This window comes from Perca flavescens, chromosome 14, assembly GCF_004354835.1.
Source record: "Perca flavescens isolate YP-PL-M2 chromosome 14, PFLA_1.0, whole genome shotgun sequence".
In the NCBI taxonomy this organism is placed as follows: Eukaryota; Metazoa; Chordata; class Actinopteri; order Perciformes; family Percidae; genus Perca; species Perca flavescens.
In genome coordinates this window covers 10,929,534-10,946,096 of record NC_041344.1, presented here as the reverse complement: position 1 = coordinate 10,946,096, position 16,563 = coordinate 10,929,534, and the positions used below count along the sequence as shown (strand labels likewise).

General features: G+C 39.8%; 1 protein-coding gene and 1 long non-coding RNA gene across 7 annotated transcripts in view; one reads left to right on the top strand and one right to left on the bottom strand.

Annotated features, from left to right (window-relative positions):
• LOC114567581 (uncharacterized) overlaps positions 1–1,943 on the bottom strand; it is a 31,935-nt gene extending 29,992 nt beyond the window's left edge. For both annotated transcript variants that reach the window (XR_003694201.1, XR_003694200.1), the window contains exon 1: positions 1,849–1,943. This is a non-coding gene — a long non-coding RNA (uncharacterized LOC114567581). The remainder of the gene's footprint in view (positions 1–1,848) is intronic.
• Positions 1,868–16,382, top strand: eya3 (EYA transcriptional coactivator and phosphatase 3). 5 transcript variants are annotated; one of them, XM_028596617.1, is made up of 19 exons: positions 1,868–2,055; positions 4,892–4,990; positions 5,473–5,522; positions 6,166–6,260; positions 6,328–6,408; positions 6,597–6,651; positions 6,828–6,937; positions 7,195–7,332; positions 7,533–7,618; positions 7,910–8,087; positions 8,232–8,401; positions 8,670–8,753; positions 8,866–8,955; positions 9,451–9,509; positions 9,664–9,824; positions 11,042–11,168; positions 11,576–11,697; positions 11,820–11,920; positions 12,458–16,382. In XM_028596617.1, exons 2-19 carry the CDS (start codon positions 4,943–4,945, stop codon positions 12,536–12,538), a joined length of 1,836 nt encoding a protein of 611 aa, XP_028452418.1. In that variant the 5' UTR covers positions 1,868–2,055; positions 4,892–4,942; the 3' UTR covers positions 12,539–16,382. The 5 variants fall into 5 exon arrangements, with proteins under 5 accessions (XP_028452418.1, XP_028452417.1, XP_028452421.1 ...); XM_028596616.1 differs by having other exon boundaries at positions 1,869–2,055; positions 4,895–4,990; XM_028596619.1 differs by having other exon boundaries at positions 1,870–2,055; positions 4,895–4,990; positions 11,042–11,156.
• The last annotated feature ends 181 nt before the right edge of the window (positions 16,383–16,563 follow it).

The window sequence follows — 16,563 nt, the reverse complement described above, 5'->3', positions numbered from 1 at the left end:
ATTTTCGTGTGAATGCTCAATTGCACTTGCGGAAACAAGGGTCAAGAAAAGTAAAACATTCTGCTTTAAGCATCAGCAACTTTGGATTTGAAAGATTAATAGCTATAATAATAATTTTTATTTCATATCTCTTCTTTGAAAGAAGAAAGAATGGCATTTCAATGTTTTACACTAATAGTGATACTTGGACCAAACAGTTAACTATGGTATGCTTTAACACAATCTTTTTTTGACCGGCTTGTCCTCAAAAACTGAAGATCAAAGTTTTACTTTACTGTGTAGAAGAAAAAACTTATATGTATTTTATTGCAAAACCAAAAGGTTTTCCATGTTTTAACTACAAACATTCACTCTTTCCTTTAAGAAAAGTTCGGCATATCATATAAATTAGTTATTATAAATTAGTAATATTTCCTGTATGGCAATATATTCTATTTTTGGTTTTCCAACTCCTTTTCATTTACAACCAGTGACTGTGTTAATCTATATCTACGGTTTATGAAAGTCTTCTCTGTTTGATCAGGAGAGTGCGATACAGAGTTCAACCAGCAATAACAGGCCCACATCAATGATAGCACACACTGTATATCAAACTTCTTTTAAGTTGAAGTGATTGCTGTTTTATTGCAAACACTCCAGACGAACTATAGAATCTGTGGTTACACGTTTTTGTATTTATGCATCATATAGAGAAGAACTGTGAATGTCTTGTGCCTGTCCAAGGCGGCCTGATCCATATTTACTGTATGTACATCTCTCTTTTCCCTAAACCTCTGGGTCCCTTTTCTAGAAAATATTCTGTTTATAAAAAAAAAAGAAAAAGAAAAGTGCTTCATTAACTTGAAGAAAGAACCACTAGGTGGAGCAGACGCTGGCTTTCCACTAACCGTGTAGTCACTGGCCTACTGCATAATACGGTTCTGGAAAGTGCAATGAAATCTTGTTATGTCCAAAAGAATAATTATGATTTTATCTCTTTAGCAGAAGTGTACGTTGTAATTTATGATCTGATATTCATTAAGTTATTAAGAGAGGATCTTTACTCAGATATTGTTCACTGAGTCTCCACATTTTAGCCGTTTGAGAGAGTGTATTTTCAAGCCTGCTGAAAAATAAAAAAAGTAAGGCACACAGTTCTAGATCACTTCTTCCATATTTGGAAGCATTACTTTTCTGTTTTGTATTTTTTATGTATATTTATTTACATGGCACTGCTACTGTATACAATTTACATGATCAACTGAAATATTGAATTGTGTAATCTGTGTCAGAAATGGCAAATAAATTCTCCAAATTCATTACACTTGTGCTGCTTTTGTTTGTAATGCTTTTGATGCTTCTTTAACACAGTACTTTCTGAATAAGTTACATAATACAACTATTAAAGTATTTCTTTGTCAACCGATTATCGGCTGGTCTATGAAATTATATAAAATAAAAGCACATCAGCAATTACTTAAGCTCAATGTCGCATCTTCATTTGTCTTGTTTTATCCAACAGCCCAAACCCCAACGATATTCAGTTATTTCCACATAAGACAAAGGAAAACAGCTGGAACCAGAGAATAGCTGGCATAGAGCAGAAGTATAAAGCAGCAGAAAATAAAAATAATAAAGCAAAGTACCTCAAAATTGTACTTGAGTAAGTGTAGCTACTTAGTTAGCCCACATTCCACCACATGAACTGAGCTATCTTAAAATTAAACAACTCATTAATTTAACTATTTTCTACACATGTTCTTCAAGTTGTTGTGACATACGTGCATCCATAAGAAGTAACACACCCTGACAACATTTGTAGAGGCTGTATCTATTAAAATAACAAATGTTTGCTGTCTTTTCTCTCACCTGTGTTGACCAACAGCGCCACACCTGTCGTCCCCCGTCGCGCCAAAGGAAGGACTCCTGTGAATGAACAATTTTTGCACATGCGCAGTAGGCACAACGACGAAAACTTCCTGCAAAATATTGCTCCCTAACAACAGACAAAGCTTGACACTGTGGATTCAATTGAAGACGCTTAAATAAAAGCGTGTCTCATTCACTCCTTCAATGGTAAGACTAGGGTTGATCGTTTTGGTGTGTCAGGGATGTTTGTGTTGCGATCAGCTTCGCAGTTGGGTGCAGCGGGAGTGAACGCTTTCACACGATGCCATTTCAATACCCACTCCAATGGCTGCTGGTCCCGATTAATTTCTGGTGCGAAAAACTTTAATGCCCGGGAAAAACTAAGTAACTCACAGCCAGCTTAATTATTTAACCAATTTTGACCCTTGACAAGTTAGCTAGTATGCATGTAAAATAGACAGCGGATGACACAGTTATTTCTATTAGAATTGATGGTAAAGCGCGTAAATATAGCGACTGTCTGCTAACGTTGGTAAGCTGCACGATGGCGTCTAAATGCTGGGTTGCAACGCTTAATTAGTGCCTGTTGTAGTTGCTTACAGTATCAGTGTTATATTGCCCGTATCCAGCTTCATGTGTTGACTGTGCAGATTATGTTTAAACCTTTCTGTGTTTTAAATAAAGATAAACGAGCTTATGTGTTACAGGAATTAGTCTGATGTCAGATTTCACCTTCACAGCAAACTGTCCTCGGCTGGGTTATTTGCTGAATTCAGCTACGTAACTGTTGTCGGCTAACGTTTGCAGGTTACATGGATAGGAGCTTTACCTTGAGTTGATGTTGTGCTGTGCCAGGATCTCTACCAAACTGTGTTCATTTGCAGTGTGCAGGAAAAACGGTACTGAAGACATGGTATTATCATAGCAAACCAGTGTTGGCACAGAGGTCTCGAAAGTATTTGTCTGCATCAGAGATGTATTTGTAATCTGCTAACAATAAGAAATAAATTAAATCTCACAAGAAAGCTATTGGAACCAAACTACCGTGCCTCCTTTTTAGATTTATATGTAACTAAAGTACAAAAGTCATATGAAGCCCTTCTGATAATGCGTTTTTGTATAGGTCCAATATTTTCTTAGAAAGGAACAAATGTGACTGTAAATTCATAGGAAGATTTCTGGAAAAGACTATATGTAGGGACAATGGATACAGTGATCAGGTGGTACTCTTACGTATTAGTATTTCAGGTCAGCTATAAATGCCAAAATGTAAGATTTCTTTGTAGGCAAGCAACCAATTAAACATTGAGTATTTCTAGACATTAGCCTTTGAACAGTTCTTATAAGGAAATAGCTCTGACTTCTTATAAACTCAAACAACAGTTTCAGAATACTGTCAATGTTCCAATATAATCAGTAACAAATTACATATCTCTTTCCAGAATTTTTTTTTAAGGAAAATATCAGGAAATTACACAACCCGTCAACTATGTTTCTGACTTATTTTGTCAAATAAATGACAATCTATTCCAAGTCAAGTCCAGTACAACATTAGATGTTTAGTTAAGCCAGGGTTTTCCCTACTAGCAGCATTCAAGCCATTTTGGGCACCACCTAAGCTGAATGAATGTAAAATCAATGTGAGCATCAAAACTAACTTAATGACTTTTTACAGATCTAATGATTGTAGTTGGTCCCCAGTTTTATTTATTATCTGCTCTAGCTTTTCCAGCGTTTTAGGCACATATATAGTAATAATTATGGTCCAAAATAATGTCAAATTACAATTATTTTAAATTGAAAAACGTCACATTTTCTTAAAGGAAGGACACCTAAACCCCCCGCCAAATATGTGCATCTAAGTCTTCTGCAGACCTAGGGAAAACACTGGTTAAGCGCCCAAAGCCACTGCTTAACGGATTTTCCCTGGTCTGTGGTGTCCCCTAAACCTGATACTCCACTCTGGGAAAAGACAGCAATCGCTTGAAGCAGAGAAGGATCCTGTATCGGGGCGACGTTGTTCATCGGGTAGCGCTATTCAACACCAGTGTTGTTGTAATGCTGGCAGAGGAGAAGTGACTGAGCGGGGGGTTTTTTTTAACCGTTGGCAACAGCCTGAGGGACGGTGGCTTTGATTAATTCAAGTTTGTCAAATCAGCCAGAAAAAAAACCAGACAGACAGACAGACAGACAGACTGACTGGGAGTCTCTGGTTTGATAAATTGGCAAAGATTTGTTAAAAAGCAGCTGAGAACATAATGTTTTGGGGCCAGTGCAGCTGAGAAAATGTAGATCTTATTCTTTTTGACTTTTTGAGATCTTACAGCTATTTGGAGTTATGCGGGCTGTGTTTGAATATCTAAAATATAAGTATGTGGGTTAACTTATCAGTACATCATCCAGTGGCGTTATTTCCCTTCGACTGTAATCCTGTTTTGATTTCACTTAAATAGGTCTATATCTTGCAACTGTAATCCTGTTTTGCGAATGTAATCCTGTTTTGATTTCACTTACATAGGCCTATATCTTGCATAAGATGACATGCTTCAAACATGCTTGATTAGATAAATGTTCCATCTCTCCAGCCACGGGGGGGAAAGGCCAGTTGAGCGATCAGGGGACAAAACGAGGTTAGATCTTATCACCTTGGAGCATCTATTGATACGACAGCTTGCACCTGAGCAGCTAATGCTTCTAGAGAATATGTTTTCATTGAATGAAGGTTAGGTAACATGTAAAGTGGCACGCTTCCTTAATCCCACAGTAAACACAAGCGTGGTGGGGACATTACACAACGTCAGTGCCACATGTACCTCACCTGCAGGTCTGATGCGGGAGATTAGTTATTTCTTCACAGTGCCCCATGGCACCACCTCCCTGCTGATTACCCCTGTGATAGTGGGGGGGGTCGAGGGACGCATCGATGAGGGCTTATGGGACAAAGGGGAGGGGAGAGTCACGCGTCAAACTACATAAGGCATAACCCCCCCCCCCCCCATTTATTCTGTGTCTATGTGTTTTTCGCTCCTGTGGTTGTGTGAAGCAGGGTCCGGACACGCTTTCCAGGAGCAGAGAGTAGGCTGTGCGTGCAGACATGTCGGGTCGCTCCGCTGCAGAGATGGATGACTCGCAGGAGCTGCCGGTGAGTGGGAACACGATGATGCCAACACAGAGCACGAGGGGAAGAGTTTGCCTCAATAACTGCCATTACAAATCGGTTTTAAGATGAAACTGTACGGTCACTCTTTTGCACACCCTTATAAATTGATTGATTAACCTTGTGGTTTTTAAATGCTGGTCAGCTAAATTCAGCACTTTTTAAAAAATTTTTATTGGTTCTTGTAATTTGTGAAAGGCATATTTCACATTTCTTTGATTGAAGAAGTTGAAATGAAACAATTATATTATAGATTAAAAAGCTTTAAATTGGTATTCATAGTTTACTAATTGTTTTTACTCTGTAAATTGAACAATATACTATCCGCTGTAGCTGCAGTATTTGTGCAAACACTTCAGTACATTATATTGGGGAAGAAAAGGTGCACATCACAATCCTGAAGCAGCAGAGAAAATAGAATTATGGCGAAAAACCTTTTCTTTGAAATTCTTTTTGTGCGTTTGCAGACAAAGAAGGCCAAGCTGGAGATGGACAGTGGACTGGAGAAGGAGCCAAGGTGGGTCTTCACTGATTTTAGATCTGTTTCTGCTCTTTATATTGCTGCTTACAGACTGTGATGGAAAACTCTGAAGAACAAATGTTGAGTTTTCCAGACTGATCTCATGAAATGGCGTATGTATGACACGCCAATTTGTATGCCATTATTGGCGTGTTATCAAGACGCCTACTCGCTTTTTAGCGTGTGTTTATCAACGCCGTTTGGCCTCCATTGACTTACGTTACCTTGCGATCGCGTGTGAATTGACGCCGTAGCGAGTAGTATGAAAGCCCGCGTAGGGAGGTTGGACGGGGTGGTGGATGGGTAGAACGCAGGACTGTCACGTTTCCTAAACTCAACCGTCGCTTTCTTCTTGCGATAACATGCCAAGTGGCGTGTATGTTTACGTCCGCTGTATACAGCGGAGACATACACGCGGATAGCTCAAAATGCTTACAGATAACACGGCACTTGGCTTTCGGTTAGTGGGCATGTATGTTTACGCAAAGTCATGATATCACGTTGAGTTTTGAATAGACTGGAACTATGTCTTTTTTTGTGTGTGTGTGATTGTTATCTCATTGTTTTAGCGAGATTTACCTTTTTTATATGGCTGTTGGCTGACAGAAGAAACTGTAATGGATTCTTAATGCTCTCCCAGTGATTTAGGTGACGATGGGAGTCCATCTGCTGTGTTGGGTTCTTCAGAGCAGGAAAGCTCTTACTCTGCCCTGTCCACAGGCCAACTTGATCCAGGTATGTAGATAATATGACCACACCCGCTGCAGTGTCCCTGGAAGATACTGACATGTTTTTATTGCAGGTGATCAGGAGCATTCAGACGCAGACAGAGGGGCAGCACCTCGAGCATGCGGTGACTCCATGAACTCCTATGCACATCCTGGTACGAACAGAAACCCTGTCTCAGTTCTAAACAATGTACATTAAAAGGTCCTAACTGAATAATGCTGCTCTTATACAATACCAATCCAAAGTTTGGACATGCTTTCCCATTCGAGTGAGTGAGAAAACCTGTCCAAACTTTTGACTGGTACTGTATGTCAATCTGAAGCCGTGTTGTCTTTTTAACAGCCACAGACTCAACGGCAACATCTGAATACACCCAACAGGTTTATCAAGGAAGCAAGTGAGTACACTGCACAAAGCATTTTGTTGTTTATCATGTATATTGGGTATACTGTTATTTTGTTGCTTGGGTGCCAACCCAAAAAAACAAACACCTGATAGTAGATCTCTAGTTTTACTTGGTGCACGTGCAGCGTAGCCGTTATGTGATGCAGATATCGATTTTCTTTCTTACAGCCCAGAAGTGACATCGTACACCAGCCAGGTGGCCTTTCCTCCTCTGGCCCAGTCCACTGCATACTCGGCCTTCCTCCAGACAGGCCAGAACTACGGCCTCCCGCCCTTTGGTTAGTCCCCGCTCCTACTCTTAACAGCCTATTTTAACACTGCTCACTAAAAACCTAGTATCAAACCTTTTGTTACTTTGCTTTAGAGGCCTTACTGTGCTTTTGCGCTGTGGAATCAATTTGCTTTTGATCTCTGCTTAAACATCCACATCTTGACTGAAGGACCTGGTTTCTTAACTTGGCCCCATCTTCAATTATCCACTCCTCTTCGCTACCTCTTTCATTTTTCTGCTTCCCTTGCTCTCTTTCATCTTCAGGTGCTATGTGGCCAGGCATTAAAACAGAGACAGGGCTGCCTGAGGCGCCCTCTGGTGGCCAGTCTGGGTTTCTCTGCTTCAGCAACGCATATACCTCAACCCAGCCAGGCCAGCTGCACTACTCATACCCAAGCCAAGGCAAGCTGCAACCTCACTCTGTCTCACAAAATAACACTGTCACACTCTCTGCAAATATGACGAGCACTGGAAAAATAAAGGAGCTCTTGCACTGGCACAGCTCTGTCTTCCTCTTTTGTTGTTAATCACCTCCAATACTGTGTAGAACCACTTTTTATTTTCCTCTGGCACTGTTTTAGTATAGCATTTTCTGTCTCCAGGCTCAAGCTTTACAACATCCAGTGTGTACTCCAGCATCCCTTCAGCTACGGCTGCTACCACAACCTCCAACACAGTGGCCCACCAGGTAAGGAGTATGTTAGTGTTCCTCAAAGAAATGACGACCAAAACTGTCTCTGTGTGTTACATTTTCATGCCCGGAGGATCCTTTTATCTAAGTCTCCATCCCTGGGGTTGGGCTTAACTTGCTCATTGACACAGAACCTGAGTTCATCACAGTTATGGTGAATGATATGGAAAGTGTTTGGAAGCTGGAGATTGTTTCTGCATGTTAGTCAGACCGCCCCACTTGGCTCTTTTTTCCACCACCCTTCTCCTGTTGATCACAATTGTTTTTTGTTTGTTTTCATTTCTCCAGGAATTTAGCAGCTACAACTCTCTGGGACAGGGTCAGTTCTCTCAGTACTACCCTCTGCCTCCCAGCTACGTGCCGGCCGGGCTGCCCAGCAGCGATGACCACGGCGCCGGTGTGGGAGTGGCCGGATATTCAGCTGTGAAGTCGGAGCAGGCTGCCTCAGCTGGACTGCCTCCCAGAGGTAACTTCAGTTCTTGGATTCATATTATTGTATGTTCAGCAGCATTCACTGCCCTAAGACTTTGGATCTGTGATCATTGTACTAGCTTGAGTCATAGCAGAAGAAACTTATTCGTGTACTCATTTCTGACCTTCGTGTATTAAGATGCGTCCCCACCAGAGAACCTCCCAGCAGGTGCAGCCCTTCCTACCAGTGTGTCTCTCCCCGCCGGAGCCAGGGATCACGACGAGGTTGGACGTAGGAACTCTGTAGGCAAAGCCAAAGGGAAGGGCCGCAGGTCTGATAGCTCCCCACCTGCTGACAGTGACCTGGAGGTAACCAAGTCAGCTGTTTACGTATCTTTGCACACATAAACAAAACATTAAGGGCTTGTTGGCCTGTTATTAGCTTAGCAGCATTTTAGAGTTTAAGACAAAGTTAAACTCAACAACTCATGTGGTCTCTCTAACCTGGAGGCCACTGATGTAAAGACTAACTACATGAAAAAAGTTAATAGGATTTAGTTGTAAAAAAATAAAAGAAAGATACAACTATTTTTAGAATGCAAAGTAATGTGAAATAATTTTTCCCTGCTCTTTTTAGCGCATTTTCCTTTGGGATCTGGATGAGACCATTATTATATTCCACTCACTTCTCACTGGCTCCTACGCACAGAAGTTTGGCAAGGTTGGTTTCTGTAAATCAGCTTGACCGATTGAGCTCACAACATAAAATGAAAGAGTCTGACCTTGTTTATCGTATAAAAGATTGATGGTGGCTCTGTGTTGCGTTTGTTCAGGACCCAGCCACAGTGCTGAACTTGGGTTTGCAGATGGAGGAGCTGATCTTTGAGCTGGCAGACACCCACCTTTTCTTCAATGACCTGGAGGTACAGAGATACATTCAGACTGCTGTAGCCATGGCAGGAAAGGAGTTGTCAGTTTTTTTCTGTCGCACACAGCAGCTGGTACAAACCAGACGAACTGGATGATTAATGGAAAGCCTCCCCTATTTTTTTGACAGTCGTAAATAAGTTGCAGAATAAATTCCTTGATCTAATTAAGCTCCCTGAGTTCTGGAGAAATCTATTAGTAGTAGAAGGATGTTCCTTAGAAAAGAGTGGAGATGATCAAAAACCAGAAAAACTACACTAATTAAACTTGTTGCAGCCAGCATAGGCTACCTAAAGGAGGTTCTTTCAGCCCCGGGTGTTTTCAAAGTCAAACAAACAGGAGCTTATAGCCTGTTGCAAAGATCCATTATCTTCAACTTATGAATATTTATATTTTATGATCCCAACTGTACATGGGTGTTGTCTTTTTACAAGTTTGGGTAACAAATACACAATTAGGCAAGAACTGGTTTTCTTTGTGTTTTCTTTAAGGAATGTGATCAAGTCCATGTTGAGGATGTTGTCTCTGATGACAACGGACAGGACCTGAGGTGCGTTATATCTGTAACTAACGCAAAATATACAGTACAATAACTGCCTCATCACGCACATACTATTTATTTATACTCCTTTCAGACTTCAACATCATGACTGGAAAGCAGACCCCCCCATCATTTAAACAAAGTTTTTTTCTTCCTACTTTAGTAACTACAACTTCTTGGCGGATGGCTTTAATGGTTCCAGTGGTGGAGGGGCCTCAGGAACCACCACTGGAGTCCAGGGAGGGGTGGAGTGGATGCGGAAACTGGCCTTTCGCTACCGTCGGCTAAAAGAGATTTACAATAACTATAAAGGGAATGTTGGAGGTGAGTCAAAGGCGCACGTGGAAAAATCTATGGGGTAGGCTACTGCTTAGGGCTGGGCGATATATCGATATTATATCAATATCGTGAGATGAGACTAGATATCGTCTTAGATTTTGGATATCGTAATATGGCATAAGTGTCTTTTCCTGGTTTTAAAGGCTGCATTACAGTAAAGTGATGTCATTTTCTGAACTTATCAGACTGTTGTAACTGTTCTATTATTTGCCTTTACCCACTTAGTCATTATATCCACATTACTGATGATTATTTATCAAAAATCTAAGTGTGAAGATATTTTGTATAGATATATATAACCTGTTTATTATTTATTCATTTGATTTTGCAACTGTAATTACTGAAATAGCCGGTTTCTATGAAACTATTTGTGACATGTCATATTTGGCTTGGACTTTGACTGAACTGCTCTCACTTTGCGGAAAAAAATATGGGGATATATATCGTATATCGATAGTCAGCCAAAATATATCGGATATGACTTTTGGTCCATATCGCCCAGCCCTACTACTGCTGCTTTTTTCTTTTCAAGAATACAACGGGGCCTCCTGGAAACCGTCTTTTAGTTGAAGTAAAAAGATGTCAAGTCATTAAAAGTGTTCAGAAGCTCTTCTTCTTTCGATTTCTTTATTTGAAAGGGGACAGTGAATATTAATCAACATTAAAACAACGTAAATGTGCCCGAGTTAGCTCAAAAGTGCTAATTTTCATCGGTAGTCCCCCATTTCCGCTCCTATTTATTCTGCTTTGAATTGCGTGTTTCTGCTGTGTTTGTCTTCCTAAGAAGAAACCTTGGCGCACTTGACCATCATGTGAATTATAACCTGTTTGGCGACTGTAAAACTAGTTACACAGTCCATGATCCAAAAGGCAAAAGGAAGTAAACGCTGTGTGCACTGTGTCAAACAAACAAGTTAATGTTTGAGCCCAGTGGCCAAAATAAACAGAGGGCTGTCTGTTTGTGTTTGTGTGTGCGTCTGCCATCATTTGGCTATTTTTAAATATCAGACTGATCTCAAGAAGCGGCGTATGTATGACACGCAAATTCGTATGCCATTTTTTGCGTGTTATTTGCGTGTTTTTTGCGTGTTATCAAGATGAATACTGGTGTTAAAGTTACGTGTTTTTCTCTGTACACTGATAATGGTATCTACATTTTGTGGTATTGAGGTTGTATCCCTACTGCATGTTGTCTCTTTCAGGCCTGTTGAGTCCTATGAAGAGGGAGCTGCTTCTCCAGCTTCAGTCTGACATCGAGAACGTTACGGACGCATGGCTCAGCACAGCCCTCAAGTCTCTGCTGCTCATCCAGTCCAGGTCTGAGCAGAGGTTATTATTTTCAGAGAATCTTTTAGGCCATATACTCTGCAGCAAGTTGAGTAAAGTGTGCTCTCGTGAATAAATGTGAATAATTACATCAAGGTGACGACTTTATTAACATTGCCATCAACAGGTTTCTCGTAGTAACCAAAATGAGTGAGTTGGGGGTTTAAAAGGCACTGTTTATTGAGAAGATGGTGCTAAATGCTGTTTAAAAGGATAGAAGTATACGCTTGTCTGGGACTTTCCTGTGCTGAATCTTTTTAGAGAAGTCTTTAAAGTTCATGTTTTATTTAGCTAAAACTGGCTCAACATCAGTGCAGGATTTTGTAAGTCTTTGCCCTGATTAAGCTATTTTTCATCTTTGAGCCCATATTTATGCATGTATATGTATGTATGTGATATTCAACCAACAGGGGGAAGTGTATGAATGTGTTGGTCACTACCACTCAGCTGGTTCCAGCTCTGGCAAAGGTGCTGCTCTACGGCCTGGGAGATGTCTTCCCCATCGAGAACATCTACAGTGCCACTAAAATAGGTTTGTATGAAGAAAAAAAAAAAAAAAAAAAAAAGTACAATTAGTTCTTCTCTTCTGTGACGGAGGAGGAAATCCGGTTTCTTTGTAATGCTTTATTTTCTCTGTGGTTTCCGTTCATGCAGGGAAAGAGAGTTGCTTCGAGAGGATCGTCTCTCGCTTTGGGAAGAAAGTGACCTATGTGGTGATAGGGGATGGTCGAGATGAGGAGTTTGCAGCAAAACAGGTAAACCTTTTTACGTTTTCATGTCTCCTAACCCCCGCCTTTTTTTTGTGCTCCCCGCTTTGTTTGTTTAGAAAGGCGTCCGCGTCAGATGAAGGAGCTTACAAGTTAACATGAGTCAAAAGTTTAGTAAATCATAAACTTAACAGTAACACTAACAAGTTAAGCTTCGAGAGAAATAATGGGAAAATAGTCTGAAGCTGGAGCGTGACAGTTGATCATTTACTGAAGTTACTTAATGTTACAATACGTTAGCACTCAGCATGTTCATGCTGCAGAGATCCAAGTCCAGGGGGTGCTTCTCTTTGGCGGTTGCCTCGTGTTTTACCAGCCTGGTTCCAGACTCGTGAATCGCCAGCTTCATCTTTGATTTGTTTATCCACATAATTAAAAATGAAATGGAAATCCAGTCTGATTATCAAGCGAGTGTTTTATCCATTTGCTTTACCAACTGTCGGACTACATTTCCTGCTTCTCCTCCATGTTAGTTTCTGACATGCTGCTATGTTTCTTTGCCCGTGTCTGTCTCCCTATCCGTAGCACAATATGCCTTTCTGGCGGATCTCCACTCACGGCGACCTCGTGTCCCTGCACCAAGCGCTGGAACTGGACTTCTTGTAAAGGAGGGCAGCATTGAATGTCGCACGCTAAAGGGAAAATGTAGTCGTCAATCGTCCTGTTGATTTTTGTGGAGTGACATTGTGTGAGAAAAGCCTCCACAACCCCTCAACGACACACACTTGCATATTTGAAAATCTGCCCTCGCAAAGACGACTAATGACTCCGTATGTGTGACGTGTGATGGTAACGTACCGAGGTGGACTTTGGCTCGGAGCTGACTGTGAGAAACAGACTGGATGCATCATTCGGCTGAGTTAGGGTTCCTCACACCCAGCACTCCCCTCCTCTACGGCAGCTAAACTCACCACGGCTGAAACTGGCACTGATTTGGACACAGAAGGGAAGAAATCACATTTATTTTTTCCCTAGTCTTTGGTCTCATTTTCTTTTAAGTATAAAAGTCTCTTGCAGTGAAACCGATCCCTCTAATTTGTATGTCTCTTCTTTGGTTTTTAGCAACCAAAAGGGCCATTGTTGTTTTCTGGCATTCTCTTTACTTTTTTGTTGTGGCTTTTTATTTAGGCTCCGTGTTAACTGAAAGAATAATATCAAAGCAAATTTGTTTAAAAAAGAAAAGAAAAAAAGAAGTTCTTTCTTGGTTTGTTTTGCACTCATACAGATAAATGAAAGCATCAATTTGCAGAAGTTACTGATAGTCATAAAGTATTATATCATAATCCCAGAATTTAACATGACGAACTAGATGAGGGTTAAAAATATGTAATTTGGTCATGACCTCCCCTCCTGACCCGACCAAACCACACCACCAGTCAGCTGTCCTGACCTTTCCACTGTGTTGCAACAGCAGACGTATGGTCCTCTTTAGTATGTGTGATCTGTGGTCAGTATGTATGTGGCGCCAGTCATACTTCTCACAAAACTCAACCAGCCTTCCTGTGAGGTAGTAAGCAGATCGGGACGCACCAAACATAAACCAAAACACCGATGATCAATTTCTCAATGACTCAGGAGTTTTCCAGTAGAGTTGGACTTCACTTTGGCGAGTAGATGAGAAGTGCATTTCCTGCCCCAGCAGTAGTCGTTAGACAATGCACGGGTCCAATGAAGACCTTAGTAGCTGTGTCCCAAATCCCAAATAAATACTATTCTGTCATCGCGGATCATGGAAAGTGAAACTTAAATCTGTCATGGTGCGGCTGGATTTATTTGCGCACTTAAAAAAAAAGATTTAATAAAAGCTTCTTTCTTTTCACATTTTTATTTACAGCAATAAGATATTTATATCATAGTAGGCTGTATATTAACTTATTGGGAGAAAATGGGTCATTCTATGTAAAATAAGACATGGCATGATCCTCGTTTCATAATACGCCTTTGCGAAGATTCGACTATGAGATTGACAGTCGAATTGGGCTCCTTCAATCGAAACATTGAATATTCGACTACTCGGGGTCACCTCAAGGTTTGAGTATGATTTATTTCTAGTGTGAAGACCTCAACATACTGAAAAAAACCTGCTTGGAATTGGTATGTTTTTGGGATTTGGGATACGCAGCTCGGATGTCCAAATTCGGTGAATTTGAAGGAAGGGTTAAATATTTCTTTATGTGGGTTGAAAAAAAAAAAAAAAGTCTCCTACTTCTCAAGCTCCATAAACCATTTAACAAAACTGTGATTACCTGAAAACTGCTTTGACACAAGGCTACAGGGTTGTCCCCAGGGGCCCATGGTCTCATTATCCGTCCATGCTCTCACCTCTCACCCTCTGACTCCGCTAATACATTTTGAGGAGGATCAGAATTGCTTAAGGTTTCATTTTAAAAGTTTCCTCTTTTCTTAGTGAAGACTGTTGTAGCATGTCATCACAAGAGGTGAGCAGTATACACAAAGCAGTTGTCTAATTTGATAAAACCAGGTAAACAAATACCTTGTTAGTCAGTAGAATTACATTTTGTTACTCTTACATGTTGTTTCTACAAAATCAGTTGCTATTTTGTTTTTTTTATGGCATACTTCTGTTTCCAAAGACTTTACTCAACCTGTTTTCTTAGTTTTTCTCCCAAAAATTGTTTTTGATTGATTTAGCTTTGTATTAGTTTTACACAAGAGCTGCAACTAACAATTACTCATTATGGATTAATATGCAGACTATCTTGAGACTTTATTGTCATTTTTAAAGCAAAAATGCCAAGAATTAGCTTGTTCCAGCTTCTCAAATAAAAGGATTTGCTGTTTTCTTTGGCTTATATTATGATAAACTAAATATGTTTGGGGTTTGTTGGTCAAAACAGGCTTCTTTGGTTTTTTTTTGGTTTTTTTTACATAATAGTAAAAATTCCCAGAACCTCAAGTAACATCTTTAAATCGCTTGTACCCAACCAACAGTCTAAAAGCCAAAAATATTTAATCAAGCAAATATTCACGTCAAAACCAGTGATTCTTTTGTGATACTTTAGCTCTAAGAAATTGCTATTTTAAACGATTAAAATAGTTTGCAGACTAATCACGATTGCTTGTACAGCTTTTCAGAATTTTCAGCCACATGACAACCCAAAACCTCTTGAAGGCGAATTGGAGTTGAAAAAAACCCCACAAAGGATAATGACTGTGCAATACATTTCTACTTTGCTCATTAACTGTATTTCAAGGGATTTTTTCATTTTGTAGACTGTTAGAAAAGCCGCCGGGGTCGATCGATTTCCTCCCTGGACCGTATGAGATTACGACTGAACAATACTGAGCCTGAAGAAGATTTCGTATTTACACACACATGCAGCTTGACCGTTAAGAATGTGTATTTCTGTGTATTTTGTTTGCGTGACTGCATATTTATATTGTGCCTTTAACCATCATCTGTATGCATAATATAATTAAAATATGTAAGATTTGTTTGATACATTTATCACTGCATTGTTATCCAAAGTGTTATCTTTTTTTTTTTTTTTTTTTTTTTACTCAATACTTTTTAAGTGTTTTGTTACTAGTCTTGGTTTTATTTGATTGCCCTGTCTGCACTGTATTCCAAAGGCCGCCTACTAGAAAACAGTGTATCCATTTTGGGGAGAAACTGTTCATGTTCATTGTTTAAAGAAAGCAGTTTTAGTGAAGGGCTTAAGATGGTTTACAGTTAATTTGCTGTTAAAATGTTTTTCAAGAAAACCTATCTTAATTTGGAGTGACAATACATTTGTGTTTTACATAAATTTACTCGTGAAACTCTCACTTTAAACAATCTCTGCTTTGTATTCGATTTCTGCGTCCTTTTGAAAAGGAGATTGCATTTATTTTGTTGCTGTGAAATGCTTGGCATCGCTTAGAGACAATCACCATCTATAAGACATTGTGTTTTTAATGCAGGTCAGATTACTAAAGTGAAAGGCATGTTTGATTGTTCAGTGTGAGTTAAAGGAAAATGGGCTCATCTATCAGTCCTGACACACAATAGAGTGGGGAGAAAATATGCAAACTTTGCATTTTTTTGTTCAATGTGTTTTTGGTTTATTTCTTTACTTTGTCTGCATGTCGTGTCTGTTTTGAAGTATACCATGGCTGTTAAATAATGACCTTGCAATGTTTAAGGGGCTATATTCTTGTGTCCTCTGTTTCTTTCTAATGCCAAATACTTTTATTTTTAAAATACTGTTTAGTTTTTTTCTTTTTATGCATTTCATCTCATTTTCAAGGACCTGGGAGGCCATATAGGGACATGTAGAGGGCCTGAATGTGATCCTGTAAACTGAACACTATCATAATAATCAATGCTAATTTAATTACAATACTCAATAGTTCCTCCCCCCCCACCACAGTAGCTCAACACAGTCCTGTAAGGTTCTCCTGTGTACCTGAGACACTCAATACAGTGTAAATAAACTTTTAAAAAGTTTCTTTTTTATTTGTTAGTTTAAAGGGAAATTATCATATAGCATTTTCATGTTCATATTTGTATTTTGTGTTCGTACTAGCACATGTTTACATGCTTTAATGTTTAAAAAAAACTATCTTTCTCATACTGCCCATGGCTGCTGCTCACCCTCTAGTATTAGACGCTCTTCACAAAGCCCAGT

Excerpts from the sequence above, each read along its gene's own strand:
- eya3 (XM_028596617.1), top strand. The coding sequence starts at position 4,943 with ATGTCGGGTCGCTCCGCTGCAGAGATGGATGACTCGCAGGAGCTGCCG. Across the intron at positions 9,510-9,663 it reads GACAACGGACAGGACCTGAG|TAACTACAACTTCTTGGCGG; the intron begins GTGCGTTATATC and ends TTCCTACTTTAG. Across the intron at positions 11,698-11,819 it reads CTACAGTGCCACTAAAATAG|GGAAAGAGAGTTGCTTCGAG; the intron begins GTTTGTATGAAG and ends CCGTTCATGCAG.